Source organism: Salmo salar, chromosome 01, assembly GCF_965601325.2.
Source record: "Salmo salar chromosome 01, fSalSal1, whole genome shotgun sequence".
NCBI lineage: Eukaryota > Metazoa > Chordata > Actinopteri > Salmoniformes > Salmonidae > Salmo > Salmo salar.
In genome coordinates this window covers 53,595,253-53,619,079 of record NC_138291.1, presented here as the reverse complement: position 1 = coordinate 53,619,079, position 23,827 = coordinate 53,595,253, and the positions used below count along the sequence as shown (strand labels likewise).

The following is a 23,827-nucleotide window of genomic DNA, read 5'->3' as shown; positions in this document are numbered from 1 at the left end:
GAGCCACCAAATTGTGAAGGGAAATTAATCAGCGAAGCATAAGCGGCATATTTAATTACTGCTCACTACATGGAAAGGAGACAATAACGGCCTCTGCGAATCTCTCATGTCACTTGCTTCCAGACCACGTGCTTTGGCCTCCATATATCAAAAATATTATTATTGCATTTCTACATGTGTGTGTACATGACTACATTAATGTGTGTGTGTTTATGCACATTCTTGAATTACATTTCAATTCACTCCTTGAATTGACTGAATAGGAATTTGAATTGTTATGGTTATCACTAAATACATCCTTAATAATAGCAACAGTATTTCATTTTCATTAGCCAGTATTATGTTTTGCTCGCTTATTGTCCCGATTGACAGACTCGGTCCACTTTCAAATGTAAATGATGTTGTATTCCATTTCCTGCATTCTCAGTAACAGATCTATAATTATCTCAGTCATCTTGTCTTGGGAATGCGAGGTAAATCGTTTCGATACAAATGACTACTACTAAAACAGACTGTCACTGTCTGTCAGAGATGCAGTGTGGACTTAGAACTTTGTCAACTCAATACTGCCATTCGACATGTGCAAGTTACAATTCAGGTAGACGCGAAAATGCCACTGCAAGAGGCCATGGAGAAGGAATCGTTGAATTTTAATCAACTGTGTACGTTTGAGAGCTTCGAGGAAGTTTGGAATCATTACGGTTATAAGAGTGTCTTCCAAGACATGATAGAACGGGAGTTCTCAAGGATTAAAGGTACAGTGGGCTACTTTTTGCGTGGGGCTTATGTTAACTTAAGCTGGTTCAATGCAAACCGGTGATGTAACATTGTAACATAGGTCTGCCTACTGTATATGTTATGCAGTACCAAATCTGCCATAAATACATGCATATATAAATACATAAATAAATGCACACAAATACATATTTAAAAAATCATGATTTAAAATAATTAATCCCACATTCTTTCATTTTATTCATTTATATTATTTCTTCATTTATTTATTTATGTATTTCTTCCTCCAACATGATAATGAGGAGGTGTCAAGCAAACATATTTGTGGGTGGTATATAACACCATTGGTTGATCAATGCCACGGTGTGTTGAGCAATGACATTTGCCTGGGCTGCGTTTAAGTATGACAGAACGTATTCAAAGTTGTTTCACATTAGCACCCCCCGAAAAATAATGTGTAGCGCATATAGCTATGTATCAATATGATATGTCACTTTTTGGGGGGGACATTGGAGATAATGTCTATTATATGCTGCTGTGTAAACTCTAAACAGTTGTATTCTGTGGGTGTCACCGAGTAGGCTGATACCTCATTTCATGGAGCCAAGATCCATAGGTAAAGCTGTACATTGCAATATGAACGTTCAATACACAGTAGGTTGACTGGTTAGCTAGTGTGGCTCATTTCACAGTGGTGTCAAAGTCCTGCAATAAGACCTACAACACTAATATTTGTGTTAACTCTTCACAGTTGTGAACGTTTCATGGACCCAAGAGCCATAGACAAGGCTGTACAATGCATACAGTATGCCCCCAATACAATTCTGAAGTCTAATACATCCACAGTGCAATTTCAAATTAACTAATTATTGTATTTTGTTGAATTTATATAACAACATTCCAAACGTTTAATTATTATTCAGCTCAAATATGGCATGAATCCACTATTTGTATCCGTTTGCGTCAGTTTCAATTTTGGACTTTTATTTTGAAGGCAATCCTCAAATTCTACTATTGTGGCTAATCGTTATTGTTGCTAGCTTCACATAGGTGGTGCAAAATCAGTCTAGCAACGCGCTGTGGATGGGTATCATTTGTAGAACGTTCCAACAGGAATCTTCGTAAATAACAAGGTTGCCAACAAACAACGCATACAAAGTTATATAGCGGCGGAATAATGGGCTATTTCATTAAGTTTTCACTCACCACGTTTATTCCGAAAAACGTCTCTGGTAGCCTATGGACAAACATTAAGAATAAGCTATGTGGTGAATTGCTGCCTATTCGGCAGCTAGTTAGCTAGGTGAATTGATCATGCTACTTTGTATGCGTTGTTTGTTGGCAACCTTGTACTTTACAAAGTTTTTGGAACGGATTCCTGTTGGAACGTTCCACAAATTAGACCCACCCACGTGCTGTGACATTGATCAACCAATGGTGTGTTAGATACCACCCACAGAAGTTTGATTGAAACCTCCTCATTATGATATTGGAGGAAGAAATACAAAAAATATATAAATTAATTAAAGTTTGAACAATTAGATAAATAATTGAATACGTACAGATATGTAGAGAATATTAATTTTAGTCAGTGTTTTTGTATTTCCTTGCTTTTTTTAAAAATTATGTGTGGATTTATTAATTAATGTATCTAGTTATGTGTGCATGTATTTATTTATTTATTTAATTATAATTACAGCAGGTTTGGTCCTACATAATATGTTGTTGTGTTCTTATGACAATACCTGTACTTACCACTAGTAGTGCAAGTGTTGTAATTAGATGCACATAAGTGATTTCCCTGCTGAAAAAAACGAGAAGGGTGTGCTAGGGGCCTGCAATTCAGGGCGATCCTGCATGTGTGTGTTTTTTTAGTTAATGTTTAAGCTACGACTCAGGCCGGAGGCGGGGGCGACACCGGTAGTTATCTATCCAGGACACCGGGAGAAAGTGTTCTTTGCCCCCACCTGCCGAGCACTGCTTTCCCGCATTTCTGTTAACGTTACACCGAGGGCAGGTTCTCGGAAAGGCTGGGGTCGTAAGACACTGTGTACTAGCTAGCAAGGACCCCAGTACACAGGCGGGAGCCGGGGTCAACACCCACCGGTAATTAGCTAGCTAGGACACCTGTAGACAGTGTCCTTCACCCTCACCTGCCAAACACTGCTTTCCCATAGTTCTGTGATGTATCTTTGTGTAGCATAATATTAATGAATCACTCAATGTACATGCACAAACACAACAAACAAAAAAATATATTGAAACAAACAATTCTAAAAATGAAACCGCAATAGAGAATGCTGGGTAACCAGCTAGACCATGCTGGTCAGACCACCTTGACCAGCATCATACCAGCACTGACCAGCTTGTTTTTTTAGAACAGTTTTTTTCAGCAGGGTATATCCAAATAAAAACTCTTTGCCGAGATTTCTCTAATTTCAAAACCAACTTTTTGACAGGCATTACATACCTGGATCATGCTGGAACAACACTATACCCTGAGTCATTGGTGAGAGAATTCTATCAGGATATCTGCACGAATGTATATGGTGAGTATTTCTTCACATAACAAATATAATTGGCTACAACTGATGTAATGTGCTGAATTGTTACAAGTGTGAAAAGTCATTTGATTAAAGGGGAAATCTGGGATTGCTAAATACATTTTTGGACTATTTATGTAAATTATGCTCTTGTTTTTATTAACAAGTAATGTATTGGCCATTGCATGTCAATTGTACTATAATATTGCCATTCAAGCATAATATTATCACTGTTTATTGCGAATTTACCTTTTTAAAGATGTGAATGGTGTATGTCAGGGCAAGTCCTTTTAGGATCCCCATTCTCCTTATTCATGGAGAACTACTTGTTGGGGTAACAAATTATTTTCCACTAGTTTAGTTCCCGAACAGAACCATAATTATTTTTCATTCCATTCCACTGCTCCGACCAGTTCTACTTCATACCTTTCAGACCGTCAGTATGGTTGACATTATGGGTTATACCCCTCACGTTCCACGCAGGTCGAGTTATAACAACAAAGTCACACCAGTGACCTGACAGCATGGGAGGACATGCCCCAGTGTTCATATAAAATGGCAGACCATGCGCTACCATGCACTGTCTCTTATTTATTCTCGCAAAGTCAGCGGAGCTGTATCGCACAAGTTGACTGCTCCGCTGCTCCCGTTTTTCAGATTGCATCTTCCCAGGTCCCGGTAGGGTAAGCTAAACTCTGTGTGAGTTGTGTGTATTGTCAGTCTGTCACCAACGGCCTGTGACCTGTGTGTCAGAGCGTGGAATTTGCCCTCCGATGTTGTGTGACAGCTCTCCCCTTACCTATCCCTTTTATCAGAGGATATCGGGCTTTCTTGTGTTGTGCTGACTTAGCCCACTAGCTAGTTTGTATGTGTGTGTTGTCCACCGTACTCCGGTGCCAACCTTGTCAAGATATCCTCCATTGCTATGCTCGTTATCGAGGCCACCGGGCACTAGTCGTCCTTCAACTATTTAAAATTTGAATGGGTCACTTACCTAGATAACCGCGTGTCTAGGAAGGTTGTAAGCCTAGCCAGCTATAAGACGTGAGATTCACATTGCCTTCCCTAGGCATCCCTCTCCCCAGGTATTAATGACATGCTAGTCTACCAACTCCACCTAGCTGCCACTGTGTGTTGTCAGCTAGTTTACCAACTCCACCTAGCTGCCACTGTGTGTTGTCAGCTAGTTTACCAACTCCACCTAGCTGCCACTGTGTGTTGTCAGCTAGTTTACCAACTCCACCTAGCTGCCACTGTGTGTTGTCAGCTTGGCTTACCAACTCCACCTAGCTGCCACTGTGTGTTGTCAGCTAGTTTACCAACTCCACCTAGCTGCCACTGTGTGTTGTCAGCTTGGCTTACCAACTCCACCTAGCTGCCACTGTGTGTTGTCAGCTAGTTTACCAACTCCACCTAGCTGCCACTGTGTGTTGTCAGCTAGTTTACCAACTCCACCTAGCTGCCACTGTGTGTTGTCAGCTAGTTTACCAACTCCACCTAGCTGCCACTGTGTGTTGTCAGCTAGTTTACCAACTCCACCTAGCTGCCACTGTGTGTTGTCAGCTAGTTTACCAACTCCACCTAGCTGCCACTGTGTGTTGTCAGCTTGGCTTACCAACTCCACCTAGCTGCCACTGTGTGTTGTCAGCTTGGCTTACCAAACGACGGCCGTTCTTGCGTGTTTCAAATAAACAAGCTTACGTTTAAACATATCTCTCCAGCCCTGTGGTCATAGCTAGGCTAACCTAAAATTATTTTGCGGGTGCTGTACAACTCCCGCCAGATTATTGTAGCTCTCTACCTTTTACTGTATATTGTGGTAGCTGTTGTAATACAGTCTCCTGTTACTATTATATTAGTTCATGATTTAAGTAATATAATAGGTGAAAAAGGTGTGGAACGCACAGCCCAGAAACCAGGCATCACAGAGGGAGGCCAGATGCACGTCAACCTTGCCGCTCTAACTCGGCCCAGCCCTACACATGCCCTTGGCCCTACCACTAGCCTAAAACAGGTGCTCGCCAGCCCAAGATGGCGATGCAGCCAACCCCCCCCCCCCCCCCCAAACCCCACAAACAGGTGTAGAGGCATAAACTGAATGGCGGGGGTCAGCCGTTGTCCAATTTACCCAACAGCACCGGACTTACTTCCCACCAAAGCACCGAAACAGCTGGTCTGACTTCCTGTAGTGTGCCATGGCTTGCATATTGCATTTGAGGGAACGGACTGGACACAGGAGATTTGCTCGCTCCTCCTCCGCAAAGGAGAGGGGCAGCAGGCCGCCAGCTCGAGGGCTTGATTGATGTGAACGGGTGATAAAACCTTAGGCAAAAAGGCTGGATTGGGCCATAATGTCACACCAAGGTCATCTGCCTTCCTTTTTTAAACCTCTGAAAATTATATATTTTTTACATTTAGCTCTACATTAAATTACTTCACCTATCAGTGTTGATAGAGCAGCTTGCCATGGAGCAGGTAAGTGATTTAATCTGTACAGGAAGTCATTAACAGCTAATTTTATTTTGTCTTAACAGCATGGTTTAATCATAATGAAATACAAACACACACACTATGCTGCCAGTCACAGTGTAGGGCGTGAGATGCAACATAAAGAGAGGCTGGAGGAAGCTTGTCTTGAAGTGCTGGGCATCTTGTTATGACATACATGATCTGAATAAGGCCCACAGAATTATGCCTACAGATGGGCGACTTCTATGGAGAACTTTGAACGTTTTTGAACTTCCGAGTTGGTTTACTGTTGGACCAGAGCAAATGTTAACTAGCTAACTAACAAGCTTGTTGTGTGTGCAGAGCAGAACTATAATTAAAAACACGTCTTAGCTTTTTGTAGTTAATAAATACAATGTGAAATGTGATAACTATAGGTTCCTTAACTTCCTCAATCCATTCTTTTAAACATCTCTCCCTAATTTCTGAATAATGCTAGTAACCTTGCTTCAGAGGGGAGGGGCAGGTACCCTACACACACACATGCACACTGGAATATGGCACTGGAACACAGGCACTGGAATACATTTGTGAGTGACAGAGTAAGGGGACTGGAAAAAATATGCCTGGAATGTAAAATGATGTTATTAACTGGTTCCCATTCTTTTAAAATAACTGTTCTGTTCCAGAAGAGTATAGATCACATATGTTTCCGGTTCGGGTTCTGTTCCTCAAATAATTTCCTTTTCCGGTTTTGTTCCCTGTTACTAGGCAATAGCTCTGCCAAACTCAGATTTGTTTATAGGCGTTTTGCCTATAAGTAGCAAAGTAGCCAATTGCAAATTACAAGTATTTTTGTCAACTGTTTTTCCTAATACTTTATAAATAAAATTTAACTTTATAAATACTCAAATTTGTATCCAGTCTTCTTCATCACTGCCTGCCCTGCACTGTAAATAAATACCTCCTACTTTTAGACACCCCTCAGAGCCTGGTTCCTCTCTAGGCTTCTTCCTAGGCTTCCACCATGCTTCTACATCTGCATTGCTTGCTGTTTGGTGTTTTAGGCTGGGTTTCTGTATGGCACTTTGTGACATCTGCTGATGTCTTTATAATTACATTTGACTGATTGATTTGCACCTGAATTTCCGACTCAGAGACTGTTGCTGCTCCACACCAACTAAATAGGCTGCTGGGTCCTCTATCTTCAAGGTCCAGTTTAGTTAAAATTACGTTTTCCTGTGTTTTGTATCATATTGTACAACAGCTGATGAAACTAACACTGTAAAAGTGTGAAAACATTTTATCAATGTTATCTCCTGATAGTTGCTGGTTGAAAATACAATTTACACAGGACCTTTAAATCAGACTATGTGCATGGGCGGGTGTTTGGTTTGCCTGGTGACATCACCAGGCTTTAAATTGGTTAAAAGACCAATAACAAAGAGTTCCAAACCTCTTTGCCAATAACAGCTAGTTTTAAGTTTTCCCCTCACTCATACCACTCCGACAGTCCTAGCAAAATTCTTGCTTGAGAAATAGTTTCAATATATTCTTCTAATATTGTTGTTTTTAGGCAACCCTCACAGCCATAACCCCAGCAGCAGACTGACACATGATACAGTGGATCATGTCAGATACAGGTAAGCCTCTCCTTTCACAGAAATAATTAATCACCATTATACCATCCTAATGAATGTGACTGTGTGACCACTAATTTATGCCCTCCTATTGAGGACATGTACTGAACAGAAATGTATTTTCTTGCAGGATATTGCAGCATTTTAACACCACTCCAGACGATTACTCAGTGATTTTCACCTCTGGCTGTACGGCAGCTCTCAAATTAGTCGCTGAGAGCTTTCCCTGGAGGCCTCCCACTGCTATGGAGCCAGCCAGTCAGTTCTGCTATCTGACTGATAACCATACCTCGGTGGTCGGTATCAGAGGAGTTACTTCAGCACTGGGAGTAGTTTCTCTACCTGTCTCCCCCGAGGAGATAGAGGCCAGAGCCAAAGATGTGGCCCAGAGTGAAGGCAGCAGTTGCCAGACACCACACCTCTTCTGTTACCCAGCACAGAGCAATTTCTCTGGCAGAAAATACCCTCTGGGGTACGTGAGGGGCATCCAGGCGCGGCAGCTCTACCCAGCGTGTGACAGCAAGGGCCGGTGGTTCGTCCTGCTGGATGCTGCCTCTTTTGCCAGCTGCTCTCCGCTGGATCTGCAGGAGCACCCAGCTGACTTTGTTCCCTTCTCCTTCTATAAGATGTTTGGCTTCCCCACAGGTTTAGGGGCTCTTCTCGTCCGGAATGATACAGCTGCCCTCCTAAGAAAGACGTATTTTGGTGGAGGGACAGCAGCGGCCTACCTAGCAGGGGATAACTATTATGTGCCAGCGCCAAATATGGCTAGCCGGTAAACTATTGCATGAGCTTTGAAATGTAATTATACACGTGTAAATGAACAAATGTGGTATTTTGAAGTTATTTATGAAGTTGAGTGAGCAAGGCTTAGAGAGAAAATATTTTGTGATTTTTTTTTTTATTATTTATTTTTATTTATTTTGTGACACATCTTGTGGTTTTGTTCTCAAATTAAGGTTTGAAGATGGCACCATCTCTTTCCTAGACATCATTGCTCTAAATCATAGTTTTGATTCTCTCCACACGCTCACAGGTATGTACATGTGAATAATTGAAAAGACATGGATGAAACAAAAAGTTATGCATCAATATCATCTGTCATTACATTAAGTATCAAAGTAAGAACTCTGAATTTGAAATCATTTTCAAATGGTTGAGTGGCTGTTCATTAAATCAATTTGACAGAAATCTTTAACATCAGTAAGGAGGGGACCAATATTCTACAGAGATTGAAATGAGTCAATGAAACACTTCTACTATTGTATTGCAGCTCAGTATAAATTTTTTTCTCCTTCAGGAGGCATGGACAAGATCCAGCTGCATACATTTGGTTTAACACGCTATACCTACATGTTGCTGTCTAGTCTTTGCCATGGCAACGGACAACCAGTTGCTCAGATATACTCCCATAGTGAGTTTGAGAACCCGAACACACAGGGAGCCATCCTCAACTTCAACTTGATGGACTGTCATGGACAAATGATTGGATACTCTCAGGTCCACTCAAATGAGCTTATTTTATTTACTACACCCTCAAGTTTTTTTTTGCATTTATTTATTTCACACATCCACACAGAAGTCAATTCAGAATTAACAAAGCCTAAGTGTGTTATGAATGCAATTAATTTTTCTGTCTTACATTTCTGCTGATTGATTTAAATGTCTAGCCATTTTCCATTTTCTCGTCTCCTTAGGTGGACAAGCTGGCTAGCCTTTTTAATATCCATGTGCGGACAGGTTGCTTCTGCAACACAGGTGCCTGTCAGCTCTTCCTTGGCATCACCAATCAAGTGGTGAAGAGCAACCTACAGGTGAGTAATGAATTGTAAGTGTCATTGCACGTGTTTGTGCAAAAGACGATAAAGATTATTCTTCATCTTAATATACTGTTGTCATGTCCTCTTCTGTGTTCTTCAAGGCGGGTCATGTCTGTGGAGACAACATAGACCTGGTAGACGGCCGTCCAACGGGATCTGTGCGTGTATCCTTCGGCTACATGTCAACCTTCCAGGACTGCCAAAACTTCCTGAACTTCGTTGCAGACTGCTTTGTGGAGAAACCAGTAAAAGTGGACCAAGATAAACTAGACAGACTGAAATCGAACACCTCTTCTAAAGGTTCCAGTCAATGTCTCCTCAGCATGCTTACCAATGGTAAACCTGACCACATAGATGAGAGAGTGCATGCATCTACAGATCCAATTGTGAACCAACGTGGAGGGAAGGCCATCACCAAAGATGCAAAGAGCCATGAGAAGGCCCAGACTCTGACTAACATTTACATATATCCAATCAAATCCTGTGCAGCGTTTGAGGTTTGAGCACATTTCACTTTTAATATTGTTTGGCTGTCATCAGATCTACAATGCAAATGATTATAGTTCACCAAATACCCATATTATCATTTGATAAAAGTATCAAAAACCTATCGTTGGATATTAGTTGTAAGAAGTACTATTTCATCAACTAAACACAATTACAATATGCGTGTTTGCCTAGCAGTACTATCAATTGATTTCTCACTTCTTCTGTGTTTTGATTGTGATATGGGTTTATGCAGGTGACTGACTGGCCAGTGGGCCCTCTGGGTCTGCTCCATGACCGGGGCTGGATGGTGGTGAATGGTAATAGAGTGTGTCTGAACCAAAAGAGAGAACCACGCTTATGCCTCATTCATCCACAGATCTACCTGCCCTCAAACACACTGCACCTGCAGGCCTCAGGTCAGACATCTATATAGTCAGTTCCAAAGGTTGTGGCACCCTTGATAAGGATGTGCAAAAAAGACTATAAAATAAATTATTCAAATCTGAGATATATTATATAAATAATGTATGCACTCACTACAGTAAGTCACTCTGGGTAAGAGTGTCTGCTAAAATGTAAATGTTGTATGCAAATGTTTTTCAATTATTATTTTATACTAATACAACTGCCCAGAGAAAGACATTTTGTTAAACAAGTAATAATGTTTTAGGCACCCCTGTTTTCAATACCTTCCCATACCTCACGTTGCAAGGATAACAGCACTGAGCCTTTAAAAAAAAAAAATGTGATTGGAGAACACGTTGGGGTGATCTTAGACCATTTGTCCATACAGAATCTTTCCAGATCATTGATATCCTTCGTCTGCGCTTATGGACTGCCTTCTCCAATTCAAACCACAGGTTTTCAATGGGTCTGAAGTCCGTAGACTGAGATGGCCATCGCAAAATGTTGATTTTTGTGTTCAATTAACCATTTATTATTTTGTTTTGATGTGTGCTTGGGGTTATTGTCTTGCTGAAAGATCCACTTGTGACCAAGTTTCAACCTCCTGGCAAGGGCAACCAGATTTTTGGCTAAAATGTCCTGGTACTGGATAAAGTTCATGATGCCGTTGACCTTAACAACGGCCCCTGGACCGGTGGAAGCAAAATAGCACCATAACATCAAAGATCTCCCTTTGCCTCCAGAACAGCCTGAATTTTTCATGGCATGGAAACATTGTTCAATTGGGATTGAGGCACCTAACGTGTGCCAGAAAAACATTCCCCACACCATTGCCACCATCCTGTACCGTTGACACCAAGCAGGATGGGGCCGTGGACTCATGCTGCTTACACCAAATCCTGACTCAACAGGAACCTGGATTCATCAGCCCAGGCAATGCTTTTTCACTCCTCAGTTGTCCAGTGTTGGTGATCGCGTGCCCACTGGAGCTGCTTCTTCTTGTTTTTAGCCTTTAGGAGTGGAACCCGGTGTGGTCGTCTGCTGCAACAGCCCATCCATGACAAGGACTAACAAGTTGTGCGTTGCAAGATTCCGTTCTGAACACCACTGTTGTGCTGCGCCATTATTTGCCTGTTTGTGGCCTGCCTGTTAGCTTGCACAATTCTTGCCATTCTCCTTCGATCTTTCGTCAACGAGCTGTTTTCGCCCACAAGACCGCAGCTGACAGGAAGTTTTTTTGTTTGTCGCAACATTCTCGGTAAACCCTAGATAGACACTGTCGTGCATGAGAAGTAGAGGATGCCGGGCCATTTCTGAAATACTGGAACCGGCACGCCTGGACCGACAATCATACCATGCTCAATGTCAGTTAGGTCATTCATTTAGCCTATTCTAATGTTCAAGCGAACAGTAACTGAATGCCTCTATGCCTCTCCGCCTGCTTTATATAGCAAGCCACGGCCACGTGACTCACTGTCTCTAGGAGCGAACCATTTTCGTGAAAGGGGTGGTGTACCTAATAAACTGAGTGTGTGTATGTGTGTGTGTGTATATATATATATATATATATATATATATATATATATATATATATAAAATGTTTTATTGTGACACGTCAGGAATTTTTATTCAGCAGCACCCCTCAAATACATTTCAGTAACACATTTTCAGAACTGTTCTAAAAGAGTTCCTCTTCTCTCAGGAATGAACACTATTTGTGTCCCTTTGGAAAACCACAATGAGCCACACCAGAGTCATAGGGTGTGTCAAAACATGGTGTGTGGTGACAGGTGAGTTGGCTTTCTTATTAAACTACTAGCTATGTCTTTGTAGAGTAGGCTTGAAAGACATGTCATCAGAATGGCATGTTTCATTTTGACGCATTTTTCAGATTTTTTTTTTCTTCAATACCTTTTAGTCACCTTCAGATGTTATAACAGATCATTTAAAAGGATATTTGACCATCCCCTTGATTCCGAAGTGTTGTAATGGTTGTTATTGTATTCTCTCCATCCAAAGGGTGGAGACAGTGGACTGTGGCGATGAAGCTGCGTCATGGCTCTCAGAGTTCCTTGGACAGCCTTGTCGTTTGATAAGGCAAAGTCCTGATTTCAGTCGTGACATGAAAAAGGGCCATGAAAAAGGTGAAAGGGAAATGTCCTTGGTAAACTTAATTTCAGATGCAATACTAGAGTATTATTTTACATTTTAGTCATTTAGCAGACGCTCTCATCCAAAGCGAGTTAGTTAGTGCATTCATCTTAAGATAGCTAGATGGGACAACCACATATCACAGTAGTTATCAGCAAAGTCAGTTCGAGGTGAGGAGGGGATTATTTAAGATACTCTTTGAAGAGGTAGGGTTTCAGGTGCTTTCGGAAGATGGGCAGGGACTCTGCTGTCCTAGCTTCAGGGGGAAGCTGGTTCCACCATTGGAGTGCCAGGACAGAGAAGAGCTTGGACTGGGCTGAGCGGGAGCTGCCCTCCCGTAGGGGTGCCAAGAGACCAGAGGTGGCAGAACGGAGTGCTTGGGTTGGGGTGTAGGATTTGAGCATAGCCTGAAGGTACGGCGGGGCAGTTGCTCTTGATGCTCTGTAGGCAAGCACCATGGTCTTGTAGTGTATGCAAGCTTCAACTGGAAGCCTGTGGAGTGTGCGCAGCAGTGGGGTGACTTGGGAGAACTTGAAGGTTGATAACCAGGCTGGCTGCAGTGTTCTGGATAAGTTGCAGAGGTTTGATGGCACAAGCATGGAGCCCAGACAACAGTGAGTTCCAGTAGTCCCGACAGCAAGTGCCTGGATTAGGACCTGCGCCGCTTCCTGTGTGAGGTATGGTTGTACTCTACGGATGTTGTAGAGGATGAACCTGCAAGAGCGAGTCACTGCTTTGATGTTTGCAGAGAACGACAGGGTGTTGACCAGGGTCACGCCAAGGTTATTTGCACTCTGGAAGGGCAACACTGTGGGGTTCTCAAACGTGACGGAGAGGTCTTTGAGAAGGCAGGCCTTCCCCGGGAGGAAGAGCAGCTCCGTCTTGTCGATGTTGAGAGAGGGAGAAGGATTTAGCAGAATGGAGAGATGATAGGATAATAGAGGAGAGAGTAGTGGGATAGAGACTGAAGATTGTGACGGCGCATGGCCATCTGGGGAGGCCCACGCACCTGGGAGCCAGGCCCACCTACTGGGGACCCAGGCCCAGCCAATCAGAATTCGTTTTTTCCCCCACAAAAGGGCTTTATTACATACAGAACCCCCCCCCCCCCAGACAATCCTACAGCTGAAGAAACCAGATGTGGAGGTCCAGGCTGGCGTTACACTTGGTTGTGAGGAATGGTGGGGAGTCCTGCCAAATTCTCTAAAACAAAGTTGGAGGCAGCTTATAGTAGAGAAATGAACATTCAATTCTCTGGCAACAGCTCTGGTGGAAATTCCTGCTGTCCTGTCAGCATGCCAATTGCATGCTCCCTCAACTTGAGACATTTGTGGCATTGTGTTATGTGACAAAACTGCACATTTTAGAGTGGCCTTTTATTGTCCCCAGCACAAGGTGCGCCTGTGGAATGATCATGCTGTTTAATACGTTTATTGATATGCTACACCTGTCAGGTGGATGGATTAACTTGGAAAATGCTCACTAATGGGGATGCAAATAAATTTGTGCACAGAATGAGAGAAATACACTTTTTGTGAGTATTGAACATTTCTGGGATTTTTTTTCTTTCTTCTGCTCATGAAACATGGGACCAACACTGTTGCGTCTATATTTTTGTTCAGTATATTTTGTATGCATGAATTTTTGAATTTTCTTTGCCCTCTTAAATGCATAATGACTTGCCCCAGAGGTCTCGTCCACTGCCCTCTCATTGGTGAATGAAGCCCAGTACCTAATAGTCAACCGTGCCAGTGTCGATTTGCTTCAGAGACATATCACAAGCAGGTATAGTATAACATGTTATTATTGCCTGAGGGCCTCACTCATTCTTGGTGGAGGACATTGAAATTTGTGACATACTAAATTCTGCATTATAAAATGGGTTGTTTGAATCCTGGATGCTGATTAGTTGATAGCAGGGAGTTATTCACAACAATCCCCAGGTAATTTCTGTTAACAGTTACATTTGAATTATCAATTATTTTTGATTAATGTGAGCCATCCTTTTTTTCTTGTTCCTTGTGGTTCATCTAACCACTGTGGGACAGACAGGAATCCTCTGATGACCATCAGCCTCTTGACACCCAGAAGCTTATTAGTCGATTTCGGGCCAATTTAGTCATCTCTGGAAAGGAGCCATTTGAGGAAGATGATTGGTCACACTTGACTATTGGAAATACCCATTTCCAGGTGAGGATGCGGATCATAAACGGTGACACTTATTACCGAAATGGTCATGAAAAGCTATAACTGCATCATCTCTTTGTGATGTGACATGAAGGTGGCAGGTCGGTGTGGCAGATGCCAGATGATCGGGGTTGATCAGAGCACAGGAGCCAAGACCAAGGAGCCTCTTCTGTCTCTCTCTGCCTATCGCAAGGGGAAGGTCAGTGTAAAACAACTGCTGCAGTGTGCTTGTGTGTATGTGTGTGACAGAGAGAGAGAGAGAGAGCGGGGAAGTTTGTGTTTAATTTCAGTGTGTTCCAGGTTGTGTAGCGTTTTCAGAAAGTCCCTATACCATGACACACCATCTGACTTACTACTGGGTGGACTGCATTTGCAACGGTCTGTGTTATTGACCTTAGATCAGAGGTAGCCAGAGTACATAGAAAAGGACAAAGAAAGCACACAGCAAAGTACACAGTATCCTTTATCCCCAAATTACTCCTTTTTGGATACAATGGCCATTTTGCCCATTCAGTAAGTATGCTGTAAATGTGTTCTGATTGTTTTTTAGGTGACATTTGGTGTGTACCTGGTCCACCAATCACTGGGAGACTCTAATTCTACCCTATCTGTTGGCTCTTCTGTAAAGTCTGAAATGTCATGATAAGGTTACCAATTCCAGATGTGTTTTCGTTTGTCTGGACTGCATAAAAATGTAAGAAAACATTGCATGGGATACAATTTCAATTTATTTGAAGTGTTTGCATAAGTGTTTGCATATTGCTAGACAACCCAGGTAATAACAGAGCTCATACAGACTGAAGTGTAAATCAATTACTGTACCTTTTTAGTTTACATGATTTGAATGTTTTGTAAATAAACAAAACGGTATTTTGGGGTTTTATCTTTGAATAACTGATTTGGTTAACTTCGTCCTTAAACATGTGGATTAAGTATGTTTGCTTACCCAAATAAAAACGGGATTTTTCTGTGTTTTATATATTTTCACACTATGAAGTTGGAATAATACTGTGGAATAATGATAATGCCCTTTTAGTGTAAGAGCTGTTTGAACCGACTGCCTGAAATTTCAGGCTGTTTTGGTGGGATGGAGTTTTGGCGTTCCATGGTGACATCACCATGCAGTAAATGAGTTAATAGACCAATAAGAAAGTTCCAAACCTCTCTGCCAATAAAAGCTAATTTTCAGTTTTCCCCTCCCCACTCAGACCACTCCCAGACAGTCCTAGCAAAATTCTTACCCTGAGAAATTTCCCTTTAAAAACGTCTGAATTCGACCTTTAACCTGGGTGCCAACTAAAAAATGTATCACACCGTTCCCAACCATGTTGCCCTCCCCTCTGTCCCCAGACTGGGCTTGCAATGAGCCTGCACTGAAATACACAATTTACTATAAAGAGTGTAATTTTATTAGATTCATTGGAGGATATTGCTTTAGGAAAAAATGTGTTTCTTGATTTGATTAGAAAAACACTTTTTATGATGATTTGCAGAATAGTTGTGAATAGACACACATGCATATTCAGATGTTTGATTATAGTCAACATGTCTCAACAACACTGAATGATTGGCTAACACTGCTCATTCTTGGCAAGGTGTTTGCTTGTTTTCGAGAACCACATGCCCATCAATTGTGTACTCAAGGGACCTCCAGTTAAGTACATTCCCAGGGGTGAAATTTAAGTCGCTTGTGAAGCGCTGGATCTCACAAGGTGACAGACCATAATTCCACATGTGCACATCAGTGAGTTGACCAATAAACGCTTGTCCCTTATCGAAATTTCCACCATAAGAATCCTGGTCCTGGCCTAGGATGATGATGGGTTTTCCATTCAGCACACTCCCAGCAGTGTATCCCATCTTCCTTGCACTCGGCTTCCCATTGATCCAAACCTGACTGAGTCCGGTGACTGAGTCCCAGCTCCCACACAGAGACATCCACATGTTCTGCTCACCTGGTAGCCCTGTGAATGCACTTCCCACATATCTAACATGTAGCTCCATGTCACCATTAGACTCTTTGAACAACAGGAAGTCATTGGTGCTTGTCGGAGTTGCCATGGAAAAGATGGAAAACGCCCTCTTGACATCTGTGAAATACCTTTAGGAAATTCATAATACCCACGTTAGCTAAGCCTTGGAAATACATTTTGTGGCTGAAATTAACTAAGTGCAACAAAAAAATAAAACATGTATTACCCACTTATTTACTAAGAATTACCACAGAAAAATTAATATTTCACAGGTGTTTGACTGCTGCTCACACCATAGTATTGTTGCCCATATGCATTGCACAGCTTTCTAATGCTAGAATCAGACAGATATTGAAGTATTGAATACTACATTGATTACCTGAGACATACTGTCACAGAAGAATAGTTTTCTCCTGTTGGCATTAGCACCACATGATCAGAATCGGACTCCTTTGGAAATGTGAACATTTTACCTGAGAGGTCTGATGAGACAGAGAGAGGACATTGTAAATACTGGTAGCCTCTGTATGATGAACAAATTATATATGTTTTTTATTTAACCTTTGTTTAACTAGGCAAGTCAGTTAAGAACAAATTCTTATTTACAGTGACGGCCTACACCGGCCAAGCCCGGACGACGCTGGGCCAATTGTGCGCCGCCCTATGGGACTCCCAATCACAGCCGGATGTGATACAGCCTGGATTCAAATCAAATCAAATCAAATTTATTTTTATATAGCCCTTCGTACATCAGCTGATATTCTCAAAGTGCTGTACAGAAACCCAGCCTAAAACCCCAAACAGCAAGGAAAGCATGTGAAAGAAGCACGGTGACTAGGAAAAACTCCCTAGGAAAAACTCCCTAGAAAGGCCAAAAACCTAGGAAGAAACCTAGAGAGGAACCAGGCTATGAGGGGTGGCCAGTCCTCTTCTGGCTGTGCAGGGTGGATATTATAACAGAACATGGTCAAAATGTTAAAATGTTAAAATGTTCATAAATGACCAGCATGGTCAAATAATAATAATCATAGTAGTTGTCGAGGGTGCAACAAGCACGTCCGGTGAACAGGTCAGGGTTCCATAGCCGCAGGCAGAACAGTTGAAACTGGAGCAGCAGCACGGCCAGGTGGACTGGGGACAGCAAGGAGTCATCATACCAGGTAGTCCTGAGGCATGGTCCTAGGGCTCAGGTCCTCCGAGAGAAAGACAGAAAGAGAGAATTAGAGAGAGCATATTTAAATACACACAGGACACCGGATAAGACAAGAGAAATACTCCAGATGTAACAGACTGACCCTAGCCCCCCGACACATAAACTACTGCAGCATAAATACTGGAGGCTGAGACAGGAGGGATCAGAAGACACTGTGGCCCCATCCGATGATACCCCCGGACAGGGCCAAACAGGCAGGATATAACCCCACCCACTTTGCCAAAGCACAGCCCCCACACCACTAGAGGGATGTCTCCAACCACCAACTTACCGTCCTAAGACAAGGCCGAGTATAGCCCACAACGATCTCCGCCATGGCACAACCCAAGGGGGGGGGGGGGGGCGCCAACCCAGACAGGAAGACCACGTCAGTGACTCAACCCACTCAAGTGACGCACCCCTCCCATGGACGGCATGGAAGAACACCAGTAGGCCAGTGACTCATCCTCTGTAAAAGGGTTAGAGGCAGAGAATCCCAGTGGAAAGAGGGGAACCGGCAAGGCAGAGACAGCAAGGGCGGTTCGTTGCTCCAGCCTTTCCGTTCACCTTCACACTCCTGGGCCAGACTATACTTAATCATAGGACCTACTGAAGAGATAAGTCTTCAGTAAAGACTTAAAGGTTGAGACTGAGTCTGCGTCTCTCACATTGGTAGGCAGACCATTCCATAAAAATGGAGCTCTATAGGAGAAAGCCCTACCTCCAGCCGTTTGCTTAGAAATTCTAGGGACAATTAGGAGGCCTGCGTCTTGTGACCGTAGCGTACGTGTAGGTATGTACGGCAGGACCAAATCGGAAAGATAGGTAGGAGCAAGCCCATGTAATGCTTTGTAGGTTAGCAGTAAAACCTTGAAATCAGCCCTTGCCTTAACAGGAAGCCAGTGTAGGGAGGCTAACACTGGAGTAATATGATCAAATTTTTTGGTTCTAGTCAGGATTCTAGCAGCCGTATTTAGCACTAACTGAAGTTTATTTAGTGCTTTATCCGGGTAGCCGGAAAGTAGAGCATTGCAGTAGTCCAGCCTAGAAGTAACAAAAGCATGGATTAATTTTTCTGTGTCATTTTTGGACAGAAAATGTCTGATTTTTGCAATGTTACGTAGATGGAAAAAAGCTGTCCTTGAAACAGTCTTGATATGTTCTTCAAAAGAGAGATCAGGGTCCAGAGTAACGCCGAGGTCCTTCACAGTTTTATTTGAGACGACTGTACAACCATCCAGATTAATTGTCAGATTCAACAGAAGATCTCTTTGTTTCTTGGGACCTAGAACAAGCATCTCTGTTTTGTCCGAGTTTAAAAGTAGAAAGTTTGCAGCCATCCACTTCTTTATGTCTGAAACACAGGCTTCTAGCGAGGGCAATTTTGGGGCTTCACCATGTTTCATTGAAATGTACAGCTGTGTGTCGTCCGCATAGCAGTGAAATTTAACATTATGTTTTCGAATGACATCCCCAAGAGGTAAAATATATAGTGAAAACAATAGCGGTCCTAAAACGGAACCTTGAGGAACACCGAAATTTACAATTGATTTGTCAGAGGACAAACCATTCACAGAGACAAACTGATATCTTTCCGACAGATAAGATCTAAACCAGGCCAGAACTTGTCCATGTAGACCAATTTGGGTTTCCAATCTCTCCAAAAGAATGTGGTGATCGATGGTATCAAAAGCGGCACTAAGATCTAGGAGCACGAGGACAGATGCAGAGCCTCGGTCTGACGTCATTAAAAGGTCATTTACCACCTTCACAAGTGCAGTCTCAGTGCTATGATGGGGTCTAAAACCAGACTGAAGCGTTTCGTATACATTGTTTGTCTTCAGGAAGGCAGTCAGTTGCTGTGCAACAGCTTTTTCTAAAATTTTGGAGAGGAATGGAAGATTCGATATAGGCCGATAGTTTTTTATAATTTCTGGATCAAGATTCGGCTTTTTCAAGAGAGGCTTTATTACTGCCACTTTTAGTGAGCTTGGTACACATCCGGTGGATAGAGAGCCGTTTATTATGTTCAACATAGGAGGGCCAAGCACAGGAAGCAGCTCTTTCAGTAGTTTAGTTGGAATAGGGTCCAGTATGCAGCTTGAGGGTTTGGAGGCCATGATTATTTTCATCATTGCGTCAAGAGATATAGTACTAAAACACTTTAGTATCTCCCTTGATCCTAGGTCCTGGCAGAGTTGTGCAGACTCAGGACAATGGAGCTTTGGAGGAATACCCAGATTTAAAGAGGAGTCTGTAATTTGCTTTCTAATGATCATGATCTTTTCCTCAAAGAAGTTCATAAATTTATTACTGCTGAAGTGAAAGCCATCCTCCATTTGCGAAGGCTGCTTTTTAGTTAGCTTTGCGACAGTATCAAAAAGAAATTTCGGATTGTTCTTATTTTCCTCAATTAAGTTGGAAAAATAGGATGATCGAGCAGCAGTAAGGGCTCTTCGATACTGCACGGTACTGTCTTTCCAAGCTAGTCGGAAGACTTCCAGTTTGGTGTGGCGCCATTTCCGTTCCAATTTTCTGGAAGCTTGCTTCAGAGCTCGTGTATTTTCTGTATACCAGGGAGCTAGTTTCTTATGACAGATGTTTTTAGTTTTTAGGGGTGCAACTGCATCTAGGGTATTTCGCAAGGTTAAATTGAGTTCCTCGGTTAGGTGGTTAACTGATTTTTGTCCTCTGACGTCCTTGGGTAGGCAGAGGCAGTCTGGAAGGGCATCAAGGAATCTTTGGGTTGTCTGAGAATTTATAGCACGACTTTTAATGCTCCTTGGTTGGGGTCTGAGCAGATTATTTGTTGCAATTGCAAACGTAATAAAATGGTGGTCCGATAGTCCAGGATTATGAGGAAAAACATTTAGATCCACAACATTTATTCCATGGGACAAAACTAGGTCCAGAGTATGACTGTGGCAGTGAGTAGGTCCAGAGACATGTTGGACAAAACCCACTGAGTCGATGATGGCTCCGAAAGCCTTTTGGAGTGGGTCTGTGGACTTTTCCATGTGAATGTTAAAGTCACCAAAAATTAGAATATTATCTGCTATGACTACAAGATCCGATAGGAATTCAGGGAACTCAGTGAGGAACACTGCATATGGCCCAGGAGGCCTATAAACAGTAGCTATAAAAAGTGAGTGAGTAGGCTGCATAGATTTCATGACTAGAAGCTCAAAAGACGAAAACGTCATTGTTGTTTTTTTTTTTGTAAATTGAAATTTGCTATCGTAAATGTTAGCAACACCTCCGCCTTTGCCGGATGCACGGGGGGTATGGTCACTAATGTAACCTGGGGGTGAGGCCTCATTTAACACAGTAAATTCATCAGGCTTAAGCCATGTTTCAGTCAGGCCAATCACATCAAGATTATTATCAGTGATTAGTTCATTGACTATAACTGCCTTGGAAGTGAGGGATCTAACATTAAGTAACCCAATTTTGAGATGTGAGGTATCACAATCTCTTTCAATAATGGCAGGAATGGAGGAGGTCTTTATACTAGTGAGATTGCTAAAGCGAACACCGCCATTTTTAATTCAAACCAGGGACTGTAGTGACGCCTCTTGCACTGAGATGCGGTGCCTTAGACCGCTGCGCCACTCGGGAGCCCCACAGTACAATACGTGCTCTGATGTAAATTTCTCTTGTAGGCCATTTAGATCTGAATAATGATCATATTCGACATGTGGAGACAGTATTGTCAGGCACCAAGACTTTTTGAGAGTTAATTTAATCATGAATAATTGCATGAATGACTGTTTATTCTGTTCTAACCTAAAAATAGGCTGATTGCTCTTTTCTCAAGATCTTTAGGCTACCTTGGCACCTACTTTCTGTCTTGGAAAAAGGATACATGAATAAATAAAATACAGAGACATATCTATTGTAGCGTGACAAACTTTGGGCTCTGGATTTAGGAATAAATGGTCAGATTTCTCACCTTGAGGCACAGCCCAGCACATTGTAAACAGAAAAGGCAGAAGAAAGAGTCTCTCCATCTATAGAAAGAAAATGTAATCCAATCGAAACACATTATTTATTTTTTTATAGAAAATTGCATTACATTACAAATACACTGAGTACACTAAACATTAGGAACACCTTTCGAATATTGAGATGCTGGCCCATGTTGACTCCAATGCTTCCCACAGTTGTGTCAAGTTGGCTGGATGTCTTTTGTGTGGTGGACCATTCTTGATAAACACGGAAAACTGTTGAGCAGTTCTTGACACAAACCAGTTTCCGCCACCTACTTCCATACCCTGTTCAAAGGCACTTAAATATTTCATTCACCCTCTGAATGGTACACATGCACAATCCATGTCCCAATTGTCTCAAAGCTGAAAAATCCTTCTTTAACCTGTCTGCCTCCCCTCATCTACACTGATTGAAATGGATTTAACAAGTGACATCAATAAGGGATCATAGCTTTCACCTGGATTCACCTGGTCAGTCTTTGTCATGGAAAGAGCAGGTGTTCTTAACGTTTTGTATACTCAGTGTATGCACACATATACAGTACCAGTCAAAACGTTTGGACAGACCTATTCATTCAAGAGTTTCTTTATTTTTAGTATTTTCTACATTGTAGAATAATAGTGAAGACATCAACACTATGAAATAACATATGGAATCATGTAGTAACCAAAAAAAAAATATATATATTAAAATAGATTTTAGATTTTAGATTCTTCAAAGTAGACACCCTTTGCTTTTGATGACTGCCTTGCACACACTTGGCATTCTCTCAACCAGCTTCACCTGGAATGTCTTGTCATCTGATGCAGCACTCCATCATTCTCCTTGGTCAAATAGCCCTTACAAAACCTGGAGGTGTGTTGGGTCATTGCCCTGTTGAAAAACAAATGACAGTTCCACTAAGCGCAAAACAGATGGGATGGTGAATCGCTGCAGAATGCTGTGGTAGCCATGCTGGTTAAGTGTGCCTTGAATTCTAAATAATTCACCAACAGTGTCAAAAGCAAAGTACCATCACACCTCCTCCATGCTTCATGGTGGGAACCAGACATGCAGAGATCATCCGTTCACCTACTCTGCATCTCACAAAGACACAGCGGTTAGAACCAAAACTCTCAAATTTGGACTCATCAGACCAAAGGACAGCTTTCCACCGGTCTAATGTCCATTGCTCGTGTTTCTCAGCCCAAGCAAGTCTCTTCTTCTTATTGATGTCCTTTGGTAGTGGTTTCTTTGCAGCAATTCCACGACGAAAGCCTGATTCACGCAGTCTCCTCTGAAGAGTTGATGTTGAGATGTGTCTGTTACTTGAACTCTGTGAAGCATTTATTTGTGCTGCAATTTCTGAGGCTGGTAACTCTAATGAACTTATCCTCTGCAGCAGAGGTTACTCTGGGTCTTCCTTTCCTGTGGCGGTCCTCATGAGAGACAATTTCATCATAGCACTTAATTGTTTTTGCGTCTGCACTTGAAAAAAACGACTGCATTGACTGACATTCATGTGTTAAAGTAATGATGGACTGTCATTTCTCTTTGCTTATTTGAGCTGTTCTTGCCCTAATATGGACATGGTCTTTTACCAAATAGGGCTATCTTCTGTATAACCCCCCCCCCCGCCTTGTCACAACACAACTGATAGGCTCAAACGCATTAAGAAGAAAATAAATTCTACAAATTAACTTTTAACAAGGCACACCTGTTAAATGAAATGCACTCCAGGTGACTACCTCATGAAGCTGGTTGAGAGAATGCCAAGAGTGTGCAAAACTGTCTTCAAGCAAAGGGTGGCTACTTTGAAGAATCTCAAATATAACAGATATTTTGATTTGTTTTACACTTTTTTGGTTACTACATGATTCCATATGTGTTATTTCATAGTTTTTATGTCTTCACTATTATTCTACAATATAGAAAATAGTACAAATAAAGAAAAACCCTGTAGTGAGTAGGTGTGTCCAAACTTTTGACTGGTACTGTACATTACACATTTTAGTGGTTAGAATAATAATATGTTAATGTTATAATAATGTTATCAGCTTAATGTTATGATAATGTTGCCTACCTTGCCGGTTTTGTAAAAAAACTGATTTATCTTAGGGGATTTCTTCTCCTGTTGTTTAAATGCTCATCTTCTGTCATTGTGAAATAGGTTAGTTATGTACAAAAAAAAGGGTGATTTGAGTAAAAATCATGGTCAATATATTGTTTTCTGACCGCATGACCATTAGTCATGCGACAGTAGGAGTTGTGAAAG

The 23,827-nt window shown here is 42.0% G+C and overlaps 1 protein-coding gene and 1 long non-coding RNA gene across 5 annotated transcripts; one reads left to right on the top strand and one right to left on the bottom strand.

The window, feature by feature from the left end:
• Positions 1-479: 479 nt before the first annotated feature.
• On the top strand, positions 480-15,395 carry mocos (molybdenum cofactor sulfurase). Of its 3 annotated transcripts, XM_014199695.3 has the most exons (15): positions 480-755; positions 3,195-3,284; positions 7,303-7,369; positions 7,497-8,141; positions 8,326-8,402; positions 8,667-8,866; positions 9,064-9,180; positions 9,288-9,683; positions 9,929-10,091; positions 11,783-11,870; positions 12,100-12,224; positions 13,920-14,016; positions 14,280-14,421; positions 14,513-14,617; positions 14,969-15,395. In XM_014199695.3, the coding sequence occupies exons 1-15, from the start codon at positions 611-613 to the stop codon at positions 15,059-15,061; spliced, it is 2,550 nt and encodes an 849-aa protein (XP_014055170.3). In that variant the 5' UTR covers positions 480-610; the 3' UTR covers positions 15,062-15,395. The 3 variants fall into 3 exon arrangements, with proteins under 3 accessions (XP_014055170.3, XP_014055187.3, XP_014055179.3); XM_014199712.3 differs by lacking the exons at positions 480-755; positions 3,195-3,284 and adding an exon at positions 3,758-3,961; XM_014199704.3 differs by lacking the exons at positions 480-755; positions 3,195-3,284 and adding an exon at positions 3,758-3,977.
• LOC106605283 (serum amyloid P-component) lies at positions 15,129-23,827 on the bottom strand. Of its 2 annotated transcripts, XR_014392301.1 has the most exons (5): positions 23,636-23,827; positions 21,536-21,593; positions 16,998-17,584; positions 16,771-16,873; positions 15,129-16,519 (listed from the first exon to the last, which is right to left on the bottom strand). It is a non-coding gene; the product is annotated as a serum amyloid P-component (long non-coding RNA). The 2 variants fall into 2 exon arrangements; XR_001328818.3 differs by having other exon boundaries at positions 16,771-17,584.